This window comes from Trematomus bernacchii, unplaced genomic scaffold (assembly GCF_902827165.1).
Source record: "Trematomus bernacchii unplaced genomic scaffold, fTreBer1.1, whole genome shotgun sequence".
Classification (NCBI taxonomy): Eukaryota; Metazoa; Chordata; class Actinopteri; order Perciformes; family Nototheniidae; genus Trematomus; species Trematomus bernacchii.
The window spans coordinates 6007845-6024675 of NW_022987727.1; the positions used below are offsets into that span (position 1 = coordinate 6007845).

Sequence of the window (16831 nt, forward strand, 5' to 3'; positions counted from 1 at the left end):
TGTGCGTGTGTGTGTGTTTTTTTTTTAATGGCGCTCTGGTATTTAAAGCATTTTATGATGCACTTAAGCCTGCCTGCACTGATAGCAACACCATCAAAAAAAGCTATAATTTCAGTTTTGTAACCGTCTTTTGTAATGCCAGTTAAATTCTACAGATGAATGACTGATGTTTTAATCATGTCAAAATCCAAATGCTCTGAATGATAACTGGCTTTTGTTGTGTGTGTCCCCTTCTAGCCGTGCAGTCTCTGAACAGCATTAATGACCAGATTGCAAGCTTCATTGTGACTGGACCCAAGCCTGTGGAGCCGGACCAGCCTGTGTTCGCTCCTCCTGAGAAGGAGCCGCTGCAGAAGTCCATGACGCTGATGAGGCACCTCCTCGTGGACGCACAGGTACAAGAAACCAGACATTTGTTTGCATTAGAAGAGGGCAAGGGGGGCTAAGGAAAGAGAGACTCATCAATGACACAATAGTTGTTGGATACAGGTTGGGGGAAATGTATAACATCAAACTTTGTCAATACTTTGCATCATATGCCCCTTTAAGACACTCAACAGAATCAGTTACTTTAAAGGGGACCTATCATGCAAAATGCACTTTTTGATGTCTTTTATACATAAATATGTGTCCCTGGCGTGTCAGGGAACTCACAAAGTGTCAGAAAATAAAACCCTCTCTCTTTTACTCCGTGTGCAAATCTCTGAAAACGGGGCTACAACGAGCCGATCCAGATTTGCCATCCGATATGACGTTATTTACGTCATATCGGATGGCACCCACGTGGTGGACCCGCGGCCCTATCAGAAACTCGCAATCAGAATCAATGCCCGACGTGTTTTGGACGTAATATGGTCGGTGTTTACATTAGCAAGCATCGCTAACACTCACGGCTAACCTGTACTGGAGAGAGCACATGTGTGAAGAAGCAGGAAATAAAAAGGAACTCACCTTGTGGTAAACCGGCAAGAGAAAAAGCCTTTGAGCTCCATAATGTTTCAGAAATAATCCTTGATGTGGTTTTGGCGTTTCATCACCGCAGCATTTATTTTAGACAGTATCTGCCGGGTCCCGCATGAGCAGGCATAAGTTCCGCACCCTCCTTTATTTTTTATTTATACCCCGAATCAGCACTTTAGTAACAGGAAGTGAAATAGAGGGATATGAGGCATGGCTAGAATGGGTGATCTGGTTGGTATTTTGAGCAAAACACATCAAAGACATGTTTTTTATACATTTTTATATATCTGAGACCTATGCTATTGCCTAAAAATTGCATGATAGGTGACCTTTAATATTAACTCACACAAAACATATAGATATGATATAACTATTTCATGAATGGACTATTTCATGAATGGACTATCACCTCCTGTTGTTGGAGGTAATGGTTGTTGGTCAAGGTTTCTGAGCAGCTTGCCACTAAAATGAAAATAGCTCATCCACCTTAAAGTTCATCCCAACTTAAGTGAGCCTGACTTCTCATTGGTTAAGTTGTTTTATGGCTAAATATATTTAAACTAAAATATTAATCGATTGATCAATCGTAACCCTAATTGAGAGATTGTCACATTGAAAAGCATAATTAGTGGAACACCAATTTGCAATGCAGTGAAAACGCATGTAATCCACTTTACCATTGCAGGATAATGTGAAAAATGATCACACCCTCGTTTGTGCCAATACCTGGCAGACGTGTAGTGCGGGAGTAGAATTCATGCTTCATTTTGCTCCAGTGCAAATTGTTTGTGAAGACGCAGAATGCTGTTTCTCAGCCGCTCCGGCAAAGGGCCTCAGATGAAATGAAAATATTGACTTTGTGTAATAGGGGTGCAACAACAAGGTTACATTTCCTCCATCAGAGTCAATTGCCACTTAAATTCCCTCAGTGTGATAACAGATCCACTGAACAGAACATAGAAAGTATTCTAGCAGTAAATGAGTTTTTCTTGACACCCCCTTTTGTTTGACTGAATCTTCTTCCAAGTCCTCTTATTCCGAGGTGACCCCAGTGGCTTTAGATACGTTTTTCTGGAGAATTCACCGTTAGTAAGCAGCTGTGAGAAGGTTCGATGATTGATGTTTGTGGACTGCTAGCAAGGCACCTTTTTATCAGTAGACGACTACTTCTGAACCACCAAAAGAAGAGATGGAGACATTATTGTCAGCCACTCTCCTATATCTTTCTCCCGCTCTTTCTCCTCCTCTTGTTTCGCTCATGTTCTTGCTGATGATTTCACATAACCTTTGTGAGGGAAGAGGAGGAGATGAGTCGGATTCCTCTGAGCTCCAATTAGGGGAGGGAGACTGCAGCCAGCTGAAGTGGCAGTGTCAAGAGTGAGATTGAGCTGTTTGCGATTTAATGCGCATATGCTCGTTGTGTTAATTTGTTTCAGTGTCATTTGGACGCCGTCACACAAATACAAATTAATTTGTGCTGGAAATTTCGCTGTACTATGAGCTACAATGTAACAGATGGTGCTAAATAAAAATGGTCATGAACTGTAATCCACAACAAGGAGGCAAAGCTTTAAGTGCTCGCTCCTTCTGCATTTTTCTGTAGTCTTTTATACCAAACTAAAATGGGTTGCCACACAGATCCAAACAAAGTACCTCCTTACAATCTTGTATATTTCTAAGAAGCGTATTTAATGCTCAAGGAAATCCACTTTCACACCACTACATGTGACGTAGGGACTTGCGACTGACATTGAACGCTCCTTTCTTTTTACTTTTTTTTACTTGATCACAATATCTCAAATGTTCCTCTAAAAGGCATGGTAACATCTTCTTTAATCACCATTTTAGTCACAGTAAATGTTGTGAAGCAGGTGTCTTTCAATAATTATCGCTGTGCCTTTTTGTTTCTTCAGAACAAGAAGCTCCAAATACAAGCAAATTAAATATGAAAGTAATTTGACAGTCTGTGGTTGTACAAAATCTGAAAATCCTACAAACCTGGAAATGTGTCTCCGGACGTTAATAGGTTGGACAGATAACAAATAGCATGACATTTCTTTCAGGAAAACTTCTCATAACCTCCTTTAAACAGTTAATTCAACACCAAGTGAGAAATTCCCTTATTGCTCAAATTCCAATAACCAACTACTTTGCAAAAACACAAGAACTCGCAAACCAAAAGGATCTTTTTAAATACCATATAAAAACGTTGAATATAGTATTGTTAACTGTAGCGAAGGCTTGCCATGCCTCCAAATCCATTTATATTCATGATATCAGTACAAGCAGTCTTTTGGGAAAATGGTTGCCATTTTACATCCACTTTGGACCACCAAACACTGTCCTATTGAGCTACTTGACCCCAAATCACTGAGAAAGCTGAAGGAAAAGTTGAAAACCTAATCAGGACTTAGCATTTGAACATGGGCATTTAAACAAAACACTTCTATTGCCCTGCTACAGACAGCTCACTGCGGTGTGAGTCTCTCTCTACCTCCAAAGGCCCATCTGGTGTGTATGCTGCAGTCAAGCTGGGAGGAGATTGGCTGCTGAGCTTTTGCCACAGACCCTCTCTCTAAGTCGCCTTCCCGTGCTGTACCCGGCTGTGACTACATTAGCGGTGCTGTCAGTCATCAGTGGAGGGGAACAGGGGGAGAGAAAGAGAGACTTTGGGCACAGGGGGGACATGGACGCAGATTGGAGGCCATTAAAGGTGACTTTGACAGTGACTGAGTGGAGACACTGATAAATAAGATCCAACTGACCCCCTCCGTCCTTCACTCCGCTCTAATCATCAGTGGAGAGCTGCACACACGTCCGTCACTCCTACAGAAAAAGCAAAGCAGATTATTTTTTCTTTGACCAAGTTGCACCACATTTAAAAGGTAAAAACAATGAATATAGAAGTATATTCGATCAATTTTTCTTGTCATAAAGTTTTCTCAAAAAGGCAGTTGGGAGCCCTTTGTAATGCGTATGGAGCACAGACCAAATCAATATCGCATTGCTGACTGTTCTGAGAGGATCAATATTAGCTTTGCCAGTACGTTTTGTAGATCAACCAAGTCTTCTTTTTCTGACCTTAGTGACATTAATACAGTTGAATTTAAATCGATGAAAACGTGTAGTTTGGAGATACTGTATATTGATGGTGATTTTGACATAAAGCCGTACTAATCAATGATTTAATTAAATAAAAAGTAGGTTAATTGTCAAGTGTTACCCATCTTGTACTTGTTGCCCTCAGATACATGTAGCATTTTAGTGTCTTTACGCTCATTGTTTAGGCTAGCTACTTTACTGTTGGTTGAGTGTCACACCCTCATCTACCTGATTTCCAAAGCTAATGTTGCTTCATGTCTGCTGATTGTGTTGGCAACTATTTTATAACAGGTTGAGGCAATACATGTACATTACACGTATCAACTTTTTGTTGATTAAATGTAAATGTTGTCTTTACTTTTTGTTCCGCTGCCCCCTTGTGGCCAAAAACAACTTTCCTTACATGACAGCATATGCTAAAGCAGGAGTGTCCAAACTTTTTTCAGAGGGCCACATACAGAAAAACATACCAAGGGATGGGCCACTCGCTAGAGGAGAGGTATATTGCCTCATAAGTTAAGTTATACGTTGGAAAAATCAATCCAATATATGCATCCAATTATTCTTGATACTTGTAAATGCTTAAAGGTCCCATGACATGGCCATTTCTACTGATCATAATTCCATTGTTGAGGTATACTAAAATACATTTATATTGTGCAATTTTCCAAACTCACATTGGTTTCTCATACAGCATCTCTGTATAGTATGTGTATTCACTCTCTGTCCTAAACGGCTTGTTGGAGCTCCTGCCCCCCCCCCCCCCCCCTCCCTGTGAGCCCAGTGGCCGTCTGCGAGACAGCGAGACATAGCGAAACCTAGCCCGAAACACACACACACCCGCAGCCTGGCTGGGAGTTTGTGTGTGTGCTGGCTGAGTTCCGCGGTGTCTCGCTGTCTCGCCGACCCCACACCAGTGAGCCAGCTCACAGTGTCCCGCTCCTCGCAGCAGCGAGCCTCGCAATGTCCCGCCGTGTGTGTGTGTGTGTGTGTGAGGAAGTGCGCGCATTGGTCCAAATGTAACGGCTCCGCGGACGTTACGTTACGTCACTATACCCGAAATACGTCACTATACCCAAGAAGTAAACAATGGAAAAAGAGAAATCTCCAACGAGGCGTTCTGGGGCAGCATAGACAGGTCTTTTCTGTGTTAGAGTTGTACTCGCTACAGGGTGTACTTTGAGGGTTTGTGACTCTGCAGACCGTTTACATGCATAAAAAGCTACATAACACACAAGGGGACGGGTAATAACCAGAAAAGCATGACATGGGACCTTTAAGAAAAAAAGCGTACACCACAGCTCTCCAGAGGGTTTCAGTTATTGTGTTGGCAGCTCATTCCTTACAACAGAAGCCTCAGATTGCTTATCATAAGAGGAAATAGGAAGGGTATATTTCAAGGTTATTATGGAAATAAGTTATTGGGCTTTTTTCTTATCAACTTATGGGGCATTTCCACCATGGCGCGGAGCGCGGTTTAAGCGTGCCGTGTCGTGCCGGGCCCGTTTTTGGTTGCGCTTCCACTAGGCCTAGTTCCGGCCCGGGGGTACTTTTTCACCTCTTTTGTGGCCCGACAAAATCGTGGTTCTATCGGGGCCAACAAACAGGGCTGAGTCGGGCTGAGTTTGCTAAACTAGAGAGAGAATCGCTGGCAAGGGGGCTACAACTACAACAAGATGAACATATTTGACCGTGATTTAATTGTAATACACGTTTCAAAATGATGCCGAAGTAACAACATACTGATACCGGTTAGTAAAAACCATGAATTAATGCTTTGACAAGTCTGCAGACAGACGGCAGGCGGAAAACCTTTTAAAATGCGCGTTTTCTAAATGGAGATTGGCTAAGCTAACGCAGTATATGCTCCGACCGTCCACACTCACAACAACGGCCTATACAGACATAAATAAAGCAGCGACTGTATTCACCATGACACAGGCAGTCTGTGGTTTGTACTTGTTTAGCTTTTGTCTAGTTTCTGACCATATATAAGGAGCTGTGAGCTCTGAGTGCTAACAGCTAACGGCTGTGTTGTTTTTCTGGGGTTCTCATTGAAGATGACGTCACGGCTCCGCCTACACTGCGTTACTATAGTAACTATCCCAGTTCCTAAACTGTAATGGAAGCGCAGCATAATGTGAGCCGGCCCTAACAAGGCCCAATGCGGCCTAGCAGTACCGAGCGAGGCCGAGGCCGACCGTGTGGTGGAAATGCGCCATTAGATTTGTTCGAAAATGTTTCCAACTTGAATTGACTCAATTATTTAAAAATTGGGCTAATCAACACATGAATACTGTGTAAAATATTTGAACATATATATTTAAGAAGTACAATATAAGACAAGCAGAAGTTTCATTTGTGGGCCATATATCATTATACTTTTTGAATTTGCTGAGGGCCGCTTCAAAATGGTCCGCGGGCCGCATTTGGCCCCCGGGCCGTAGTTTGGACACCCCTGTGCTAAAGTCATAATCCTCCTATCTACACTTACTGGATACCTCATTCAGTTGTACCAAATCAAATAGTTATCCTTTGTCCAGATTAATATTTCAACTCAAAAGACTGACTTCCACATATATTAACCAAAAGTGCTGGACCAGTGCCCAGGGTCATGGAAGAGCGCAGGCTGCTTGAGTCTCTGAGGAGCGGGGGGAGGGGGCTGTAGAGGGAGAGAGTGTGTGACGGGTCAGTCTGTCCCTCTCTGACGGGGGCCTCAGCTGGCCCCTTAGAGCACGGTTCTAACCCATGCATAATACATCCCCTCGGTCCCATCTGCCCTCTCAACCCCTCGTCTGACTCTGTCTAATGGGCTCCGTCCCAATGAGGGAGAGTCAGAACTGCTGCCATGTGCTACTATGGTGATGGCTTATTGTGGGCCGGCTCAATCCCAGTGTGTGACAAATGAGAATGGAAATTGGGTAATTTGCTTTCAAAGAGAGTGTTGTCTTCATTTACTGTTGGAAATAGCAGAATCGTTTGCTGGGTTTCTCTCTCTCAAAATACTATAATTAGCTCGCCCGAGTTCACGGCGCCAGTGTGTTGATTGAATTTGGAAAAATGATTATTTCATATCAAAGGCAGGAAGCTTATACTTGAGGTCATGTGTTAGGAAGTCTTTGTGATTATAACATTTTGTATTAGTTTATTTGTATTGCCAACGCCGTTTGCCTTTCTTCAAAGTTATAACTAGCCGGATCTCGGTTCATTTGCAGTGATTGTACTTTTACAGACAAGGTCAAAGCCCTGCCATTGTAAATGCTGCCAGTCAAGAGTATTGCTCTTAATAAAAATGCCCAGGGATATCTCATGCATTGAGCAGATCGTTTCTAGGAGGAAAATGTAAAATGAAATATGTAAATGTATTTTACTCTTAATCTGGTACTTGTAATTTCTTTTTTTTTAGTGGCCACACAAAGATTGAATGTCGGTGCGAGATGGATGATATTGCTCCTCTAGGTGGTATACTTGTATGTTGAGCAGATTGAAAATGACAGCTTATCTTGTAAGGAATAAATTGAAAACGGTTTCATTATGGGAATACAGTTCTGAATGTTTCCTGCAGATAAAATAGCTCTCTGTCACAGTGGAAAATAATGGTGTAGGAATTGTCATGAGTCAGTACAAAATATAATAATGGAAGAAACTGCATACTACTCTGGCAATCCAATGGTGTAACAAATCAATCAAAATATATATTTATATATTACATTATAATCAACAATGTTGTCTAAAAGAGATTTACAGAATGGGCCAGCTGATTAAAACTGTTAAAAACACTGAATAACGCAATTTAATGTAACAAATCAGTGTTTGCCGATGCTGATTGGCTGCTGCTATTTCTTGCTTAGCTTGTTGATGTGAAAAACGTAAAATCCAGAAGTCAATCTGCATAAAAGAAAAACTCTCCTGGTGAATTCTTTCCTCAATCTGACAACATTTACCCCTCCCTCATCGACCTGGGCTGCCACACCAGCAGCCACGGTGCTGCAACTGAGGCTAAACTTCAAGGATGATTAGGGAGGGGTAAATGTTGTCAGATTGAGGAAAAGATTCACCTGGAGAGTTTTCTTGACTAATAGAATGAATTCTGGGGGTTGGAGCTTAGACTTTCCGACTTTCAATTTTAAGGACCACCCTACTGTACAGGCAACCAAATTAAATAGACCATTATCTTGATTGAAATGATGTATTTCCCTAGTTTTTAACATTTTTGAAAACATTTGGAAGAATTTAGGAACCCAACTCGGCAAAATATGTAACATAGGTTAATGTGAAGATGTTACATTTTATAACATTAAATATTGACGACCTGAAACTTAAAAACTATGAATTTCTGAAAAGCACAATATATCATGATGAGACCTACTTCAGCTATCACCAGTTTAAAGTTCATTTCACATACAGTGAGGAAAAACAGGCTTTTGGCTTGTGTGAAAGACTTGTGTGCCTCCCATATACATATCAGGTCATCGTTTCACACAATTAATGGTATCCTTATTAATAAAAACGTTATGTCATATGAACTAATTGAATAACATTAGTATTCTCAATGATTTTAACATATCATTTGAGCTTTGCTGTATACTGTACGAGTCATGTTTGTGGTATTTTGTGTGTTTACACATGTGCTTATGTCCTTGAAAACCCTGCACTGCATCAGTAAATGCTTTCCCACAGGGGAAGTCTGCTGGGAGACTCTCCACCCCCCCGTGCATCTAAAGACCCATAACATGGAATAAAGAACCGCATGTTTGTGGCGAGCTCTCTGCAATGAAAATGGAAAATTACTAGTATATTGATTTGGTCGACGCACTTAACGAAGCAAGGGAGAGAGCTGATCATGCTGAAAGACTTTAACGCACTGCAGGCCCTACTCTCAACACGCTTTAACCCTTTCAATCAGAGGTCAAGGTCTGGCTCTAACCAAGACATGCACAAGCTATAGGAACCACAACACGGCTAATAGCCTGCATTGATCCACAATTCAATGCCTCAGAGGTTCTGTGACCACTAGCCTACCAAACACAGCCAATAACTAACTGTCCTTTCCGCTCTCCTGGGATAGAGAAAGATAAATGTGCCTCCTCCAAGGTGAAACGCAAGCTTGAGGTCAGGTTCAAGCAGATGGCTACGTAGAGACATTTAACCCAGAACAAAATGTTTTCAGATGAGGATTAGTCTTCTCCGTACTCGTGCTCCTCAGGGAAATGGCTTTACTGTCTCCCAAAATCATTTGTGTTTGATTTTGGTATTGAGTTAGAAGGCTTCTAAAGCTTGTTCTACCTCTATCGAGTTCTGGTGAAACCCCTTGTGGGATTGTCTGAAAAGAGATACTGGACGTTTTGTTAGGCTGTAAGTCACAGATCAAAGCGGATCATAACTAAAGCTAATAACCATGTTTAGTCTACTCTCTGCACCGCTAAATAGTTAGTGGCTCGTAGATGACCTTAATTATAGGCAAAATACTGTAGAGGACCTTATTTTATAAAGATGTATCATTATCAGGCACATACTTTACATTTCCTTTAGGCTGTGAATGCATTTGAGGATGGACTATTATATGCTATTAGACCTTAAGAGTCTCAGACTGCTAGCAATGCATTTACTGTTGTGGCTAATGACCCAGGGTACACAACTCACAGGAAATTCAATCAACTGAATAATTTATCCTTCTGGGTATCGAATATAAATATTTGCATTACTGACCAAGTCATACCAAGGTTGCTAGGCAACCTGGTCTGTCTGACAAGCACTGTCCCAGGCAGCCATTCTCATGGTTAAGTCATTGTTTTTAGCTTCTCATGATAGAAGTAAGCCTTAGTCCCCACTTACACGGGAACGTTTGCGTTTATGCACAGTATGCGTATTCAAAAAAGTCTTCCGTTCACATGCATTCGTTTCATTTAACGTGTCTGTTCAAACGAGGCTGCTGGAAACGCTGTAGTACATATGCCGGGACTGTAAGTGGCGCTGTAACTTCCGCCAAAATACACCAAAAGCAGCGAAGAAGAGCAGCCCGAGCAGCCCCGCCGCAATGTTGCCATGGCTACCCTTCTGTTTAGGCCCCGCGGTGTATTTAGCAACATGTAGTTCATGTAATTCTCCATGTCCACTTGTTGCTGATGGTTGTGGTAGAGGAGCTGTAGATTTTGCACTAATATCTGTAGCATGGTCAGTAGCAGTAGCACTAGCAGTAGCTACTGACAGGAGGAAGTGTGTGTGGCGATTGCTGGTATTCAGCGGGATATAGTCATTTCCTCAGCATATGGATAAATGCAACGGGGAAGTTAACTGAAAGAAACCGAATCTGTGGATATTGCATCGACCGACCAAGAAGCACGTCTCTGTGGAGAGGACACGCTCAGAAAGAGAGATATTCTCTACAAACACCGGGTGAGATCCTCCTTTGTCAATATAATGGATCAATGCATGAAATCTGACTCTGTTTATTTTGTTTAAGGAGTATATTGGGCGTTAACAATTCTGGTTTGCCTTTTATAATATTATTTCATTCAAGAACCCCTTGTGCGTTTAATTAACACAGCTATTTTTGATAGTTGCTACAGCAGTGAGCAGGAGAGGTGGGGAGAGGTGGGGCTATCGCTATTTTTTCAGGAAATATTCGTAAAGAGGTGATTACACGGACTCGGTTGACCCCCCAGAGCGTTTCGTTTGCAAATCTATCCACCTTGGGACCCGTTATTGTTTGTGGGGTCAGTTTCTATCGGCCTTGTGTAAATAATAGGGCTATACGCACGCGAAACTATGCAGATACAAGCAGTTTTCTCCTCGTGTAAACGGCGCCTTAATCTCAAGCGTATGCATGTGTGCTTTGGCACTGTTTACATTTTCATTTATGAAGGGTGTTTTCTAGCACACCTGAAGCCACCTACAATACATGGTTAAACAAGCTAAGAGAAGCTGCTTACCGCTGGATGAGTCAAGTAGTATTCAGCTGGTAACAATGGACTAAGTGCTCTCCCTCTTCATTGGGAGAATATGTTCTGTCTGGGGGAGGCAGGCACACATCAGATTCAACACTCTCCTGATATAACTTGCTCATCTATTGATGCAGTCTAAGAGGAAACCACAGATGATGGGACTGCTGTGTGTGTGTGTCTACACATGGAGCTGTACGTTAATACGAAACAGGCTATCAGAAGAGCATTTTGATTGTGAGCGTAAAGGCAAAGAGGCAACAGCCAAAGCTTGTTTATTTGTTGTTGTGTTTTGCTTCCTCCTGGTTCATCATGTTGTGCACTTCATATTACCCTGCAGAACCAGCCATCTCCCGAGATCAAAGCCTTTGCCCTCAATCAGAAATGGGCTTTCAGAGCTATATTGTGCAGCCTCTGACGCATACGTGTGCTGTATTCATGGCTACACTGTTAAGTTGAAGTAGAGATATGACTCTTGGCTGGGTGACTGTTGTTGAAAATGTTTGAAAGAAATGCTCTTATGTATGTGTAAGTGTGTGCATATGCATTTGGAGCCAACACTCCATTGCTTTAACCTGCAAGAAGTGAACTGCACCACAGATGAATGTGCTGACCTTTTCCTTGTCTTTGTGCCGGCCCCAAATGAACTTTGACTTTGCATTTAACTCTCATTGTCGCGCAGTTTCCTCGGTAACAGCATGTCGTATCAAGTTTACGAGACTTTAGAAACTAAAAGGAAACTAATGACATCATAAGCTGTAGTGTAGTCATGATTGTAAAGTCCCTTTGGTTAAAATATAGTCTTTATATTGTTCCATTGCCTGGGTTTTGAAGCTAAATAATTCTATGCAACAATGCTGCCTTAAAGTCAGTGAGTTAGCTGTGGAGCTCCCACTGTATTTGTTTATATTTTGACCAATCTTTCACAGTAAATGTATACCGTATTAACTATTAGCAGTCCCTATCACTTGATACCTTTAATTCCTAATACAATTTAAAAATGGGAAAATTCTTTAGCAATTACTGTGGTCATAAAGGCACATTTTGTCCTATGATTTATATGCAGATTTGTTTTCACTTTATTGCCAATGGACATCAAAGATAATGATATCATTGGTACAGTAGATGTGGTTTGAACATTGAATCTAAATATGTATGTCATATATCTGTGTGTTCAGACATGACTGAGTCGGATTTCTGGAAATGAGTAGAACATTTGACACTGCAGCAATCGGGTGCAAAGGGTTACAAAGCAATGAATTGCCTTCATGAGCGGTGTGTCGTAGCTGACCCTTTTTGATAAGCAGGCCAAACCTGGTTAAAACTTGCAGTCGTTTTAAGAGCACTTATCCGTTTCACCTTTGCACCTTCGGGGGGGGCTCACAGTTTTAGGACATTTCTGCCTAGTGAAACAATGTACTTACGAGATGTCTTCACTCCAACATGTATCTTGATATTGGATGCAGCTATGTGGTGACAAACAAATGGGCATTTCTGAGAGTATTGTTTTGCTATTTTCTGTTGGAAAGCATTGGCAATACTGCAGACTATCCCAGCATGCATTTGGCGAGTGAGCAGGAATACATCCTGGTGACAGATCAGCAGTCTGTCAGGCTAACAAACACAGACAGTCAAAACATTTCTAGTCACATTCACAGCTAAAGGCTGCTGAAAGTATGTGATCACATTTCAGCTCAGACAGAGAAGAATTAATAAGCGTATGATGAACTGAGCTATCCGTCCTTCTGCCAAACCTGCTGCTGTGGTTACATTCATGAACAAATAGATTTCCCCTCATATCAAATGTTTCTGCACTCTTTTAAACACAATATGAATTGTAAAGCCCAAAGCTGCTCATTTCACAAGGCTCTTGATGGAAAAAACTATGGAGGGCCCTGCTTGGAAAGGGGCTGATTGAAAGGTGATAAAAAAGGGTTTTGAAATATGGGGTGAGGGTGGTGTGTTGACACATATTGCTTAAGTAAACACGGCCTGGAGAGTCAGCAGGAGATGACAAACAGTAGAGCTGTCTAATGCATGAATTAAAAGCACTGATGTTGTCATCAAATGCATCTCGTCTCTTTGGATGATTCTTTTCCTGAATGAGGTTTTAAAGGAATCAATGAATAGAGAGTGAACTAACAATACACCACTGGTTTTGTAATAATCACATTTTCATTGGTGCAAAATGAAAAAATAATGAAGCCTTGTTTTATCTCTGGAATCATTTACATGTTGTGCTCATGAATGAATTGAAGCCGGTCGTCTGCATTTCAACAGTTTAGAAAAACGTATCTGTGTATTGCAGCTGTGTATTGCAGCTGTGGGAAAAGCTTATTGGATGTGGTGGAGGCCTTGAGATAAGGATACCCAGTGCAACACTCAGACTCTGGATAATAATTGTCTTAAATTACTTTGAATTATTTTTCACTATTCAGTGGATTGATTTATTCTCATTCTCTATTCAACCTGGGATTTATTTTGAAAAGACAAAAAGAGCCTTTGTTGGACACATAATAAAAGTATTTTATACAACACAAAAGAAGTGAAGAAATACTTTAAAATATTATCAAAATAAATTGAAATGTTTAATTCTTCACCACATTGAAATGTTTAATTCTTCACCACATTGAAATGTTTAATTCTTCACCACATTGAAATGTTTAATTCTTCACCACATAGCAGGGAGATTAACCTCATGACTACTAAGGTCTTCATAGAGAAATAATAATTCCTGCCATTTGTTCGACTTTAATTTAATTCCTCATAGGACGTCCTTTGACACAAAACCACAGACTTCTCTTCGTACAAGATGAAGAAATCTAATTGAATAATCTGTGTGCTATTTACTGTGCTCATCCAGTCATACACAGATCTAAGGTCAAGTATGCTATGATGATATGCTGGCATCTTTTATCCTCGTGGCAAATCCATCCATCCTAAAAAGAAAATGAAATCAAAAGTCCAGTGTGTGAAATGCTCTACAGTCCTCGCACTGATGTTTCTAATATGTCAGAATCACTTAGTTTGAGTGCCTGCTCCTTTTAGGCATATTTCTCTGTTAAGCTCTCCCTCCAAAATGTGACACAACATAAAACTAAAGGCAACAGCTTAAAACTGGAGAGCAAAATTGCCCACTCAGAAAAAGGTAAATGGTTACTTTATAAACAATCCGGCGAGCGGTTCTGTTCTGTTTCTATTTTTGTTAGTTTTATGCACGGAGTGACATCAGTACTTTGTTTGATCTTGAGCAGTGATTACAGAGTGTAAACGTAGACAGGATAGATCTCCTCATGGTTAAATACCAGAGTAAATGGGATTAGGTTTCAGTTTCCCATGAGCCCTTCTACAAAGCTGACACATTCAGGATCAACACAGTGCTGCCAAAGCGACAGATAACTGCACGGCGTCTTTGCTCATATGTCTATCTTCTAATGTCCTTGAGGCATTTTTAAAAGATCTTACAAGAACAGTAGACTTGATTTGCATACAGGTACACTTACTTTGGCTGACTTCATTTCTGAAACCATGGGCAGAACAATGAATTTACAAATGTTCTTAAAGGTGAGGGCTGTTGCTAGGTGCTTCTGATGTTACCACAGGCCTGACCATACGTTCAGTTCAGTGAGCAGAATTCAAGAATGTGTCAGTTATTCCTAAAAGCTTTTTCAACACCAAGACGTAAAATGAGAGGAAGGCTGTTATAGGTACAAGTGGAGAGATGTGAACGTTTAACGAACTTGGCTTAGAGTTTTTCCATCCCTGGTTGAATATTATAATCCTTTCCTATTGCTGTTCTTACATTGTCCAGTACCTCGTATTGATAGTATCCATATAGCTTCTCTTTACCTTTTTAATAAATAAAAGTTGATGTTGAGTTTCTTTGACTGACACGACTTGTATGATACATTCACCAGAGTATATTTACTATATAGTAGACAGAGACCCAATGCCTATAGTGGTTTTTGATATGGATATGCAACTGTGCTTAAGCCCTGCTGTCATGTCCTAATTGTGCTCCCTTACAATATCTCCATACTGTACACACACATACAGTAGTGTCCCTGTTATTTTCCTACACTTTTTCATGTCTTTTGGTTTAAAGGTCTCCTATTATACTAATTTTCAACAATATATTATAGTTCTCAGATATATACAGAACATGTCTTTACTGTCAAGTGTTTGCCTTGAAATACCAAACAGATCATGCATTGCAGCATCCCATAATCCCCTCTGTTTCAACCCTGTTCCAAAAGTGCTGATTCTCTGTCTGTTTCTTCAGATAAAAATAAGGAGCCACTCCCAGCGCACCTCTGGGAGATATCTGGTTAAATAAAACACAATGGTGCTCTAGGAGGAGATTCAGGTGATAAGGGGGGGGGGGGGGTTGGTTATTGGCTAATCGTTACACAAGCCAAAAAATCGTTGTGACATCATAAAGTGGCCAAAATCTGATCAGCTCATTTTCAGACAGGTTTTTATATAAATGTATCAGGACAAAAAGTGAGTGAATCTTTTTTCCTGAAACTTTTAGAATCTCTTTACACAGAGGTCCCCTTTATACATGTTTATGTACAAAATTCATGAAAAAGTGGATTTTGCATAATAGTTGACCTTGAAGGGTCACTATAGGTTGCTAATTTTCTGTTTTTGTTCTTGCTGACTCGTGGCACGCTTGAGCGTCTTTCAATTTAGCTCCTTCTGATAACTTGGCCTCCTCCAATAGATAAATATTAAATTAGAACAAATTACTCTCACTTTCTCAGCAGGCAATCGTGTCCTCTTCCCTCGAGGCTTTTAGCATCACCTAAACATCCACCGCTGCTATCTGTAATTAGGAAAGGGAAAAACAAGCGCACACCAGCACATTTAAACTGCTACATTTACGCCTGCATTATCGATAGTTACCATCCAGCTGCCTCCCCTGGATAACTGGTCATTATTCAGATCTGCTCTGTAAATTCACAGGGGGGCACACATTCATAAATGCAACACCTTTCTTTCCCTGAATCTGCATTAATGAATATTTCTCAATAAAATGGAGCATATAAGATGGGCTTTTTGAAAATGAAAGATATATGTGCTTTGCCGGAATGCTTTTACTAATACATAATAAGTGTGTCATACATATATACTGAAAAAAATCTTCTCGCAAATCCTTTTCATGTTTGTTTTTAGCCCAGAATGTAGGTTCCAGAGAAGGTTGTAATGTTGTAAGCCTGTTTGGGTGTGTAACATTATTAGTATAACACGATTTGGATGGCAAAAGACAAGTGAGTTTGATTGGAACACTTTTGGATGAAGGTAATATTGTGCAGCATCTGACTATCTGGCACACGTTATTAGATGGTTTGTTGTGATAGGGGCGTGCTGCCATGCTGAAAGCTGCTGCAGATGGCTCATATCTATCTGTGTAGCAGCAGAGAAAACCTCAGCATGTAGCAGTCAGAGCAATATCCTGAAGCAAGTGTGCAATTTGCTCTATCGCCGTTGTTAAATCAATCTTTATAATATTGAGGTACCTGTGGGCTGGCCTATCTAGTTTTCTGGCATAGTATTGGTATATTTATTTCTTTTCCTGAGTTCTATTTTTGTTGTTTATTATATATTGACTACAGTGCCTGCTGAAATTGCTGAGCAATACTCCTGCCTTTACAGTAGTTGCTTCCCCTGCCCATCGATTGGCTGGTAATATCTAGCTATTTGGGACCAGGCTACTTCCAGGAACGAGTGTTGCTCTTGCTAAAAATATTAGCTGCCCTATTTCTATAATGCAAGTCTGTACAAATGTCAACCGACTTGTTGTTTTGTCTGGAGATTCAGTCAGT

At 40.8% G+C, this 16831-nt stretch overlaps 1 protein-coding gene across 2 annotated transcripts in view; it reads left to right on the forward strand.

Moving 5' to 3' along the window:
- Positions 1–284: 284 nt before the first annotated feature.
- Positions 285–16831, forward strand: part of LOC117494372 (kazrin-like) — a 135097-nt gene continuing 118550 nt past the window's right edge. The window contains exon 1 of one of the 2 annotated variants that reach the window (XM_034145250.1): positions 285–395. In XM_034145250.1, the coding sequence (XP_034001141.1) occupies positions 360–395 (36 nt within the window). In that variant the 5' untranslated portion in view covers positions 285–359. The remainder of the gene's footprint in view (positions 396–16831) is intronic. The other variant, XM_034145249.1, reaches the window with a different exon arrangement.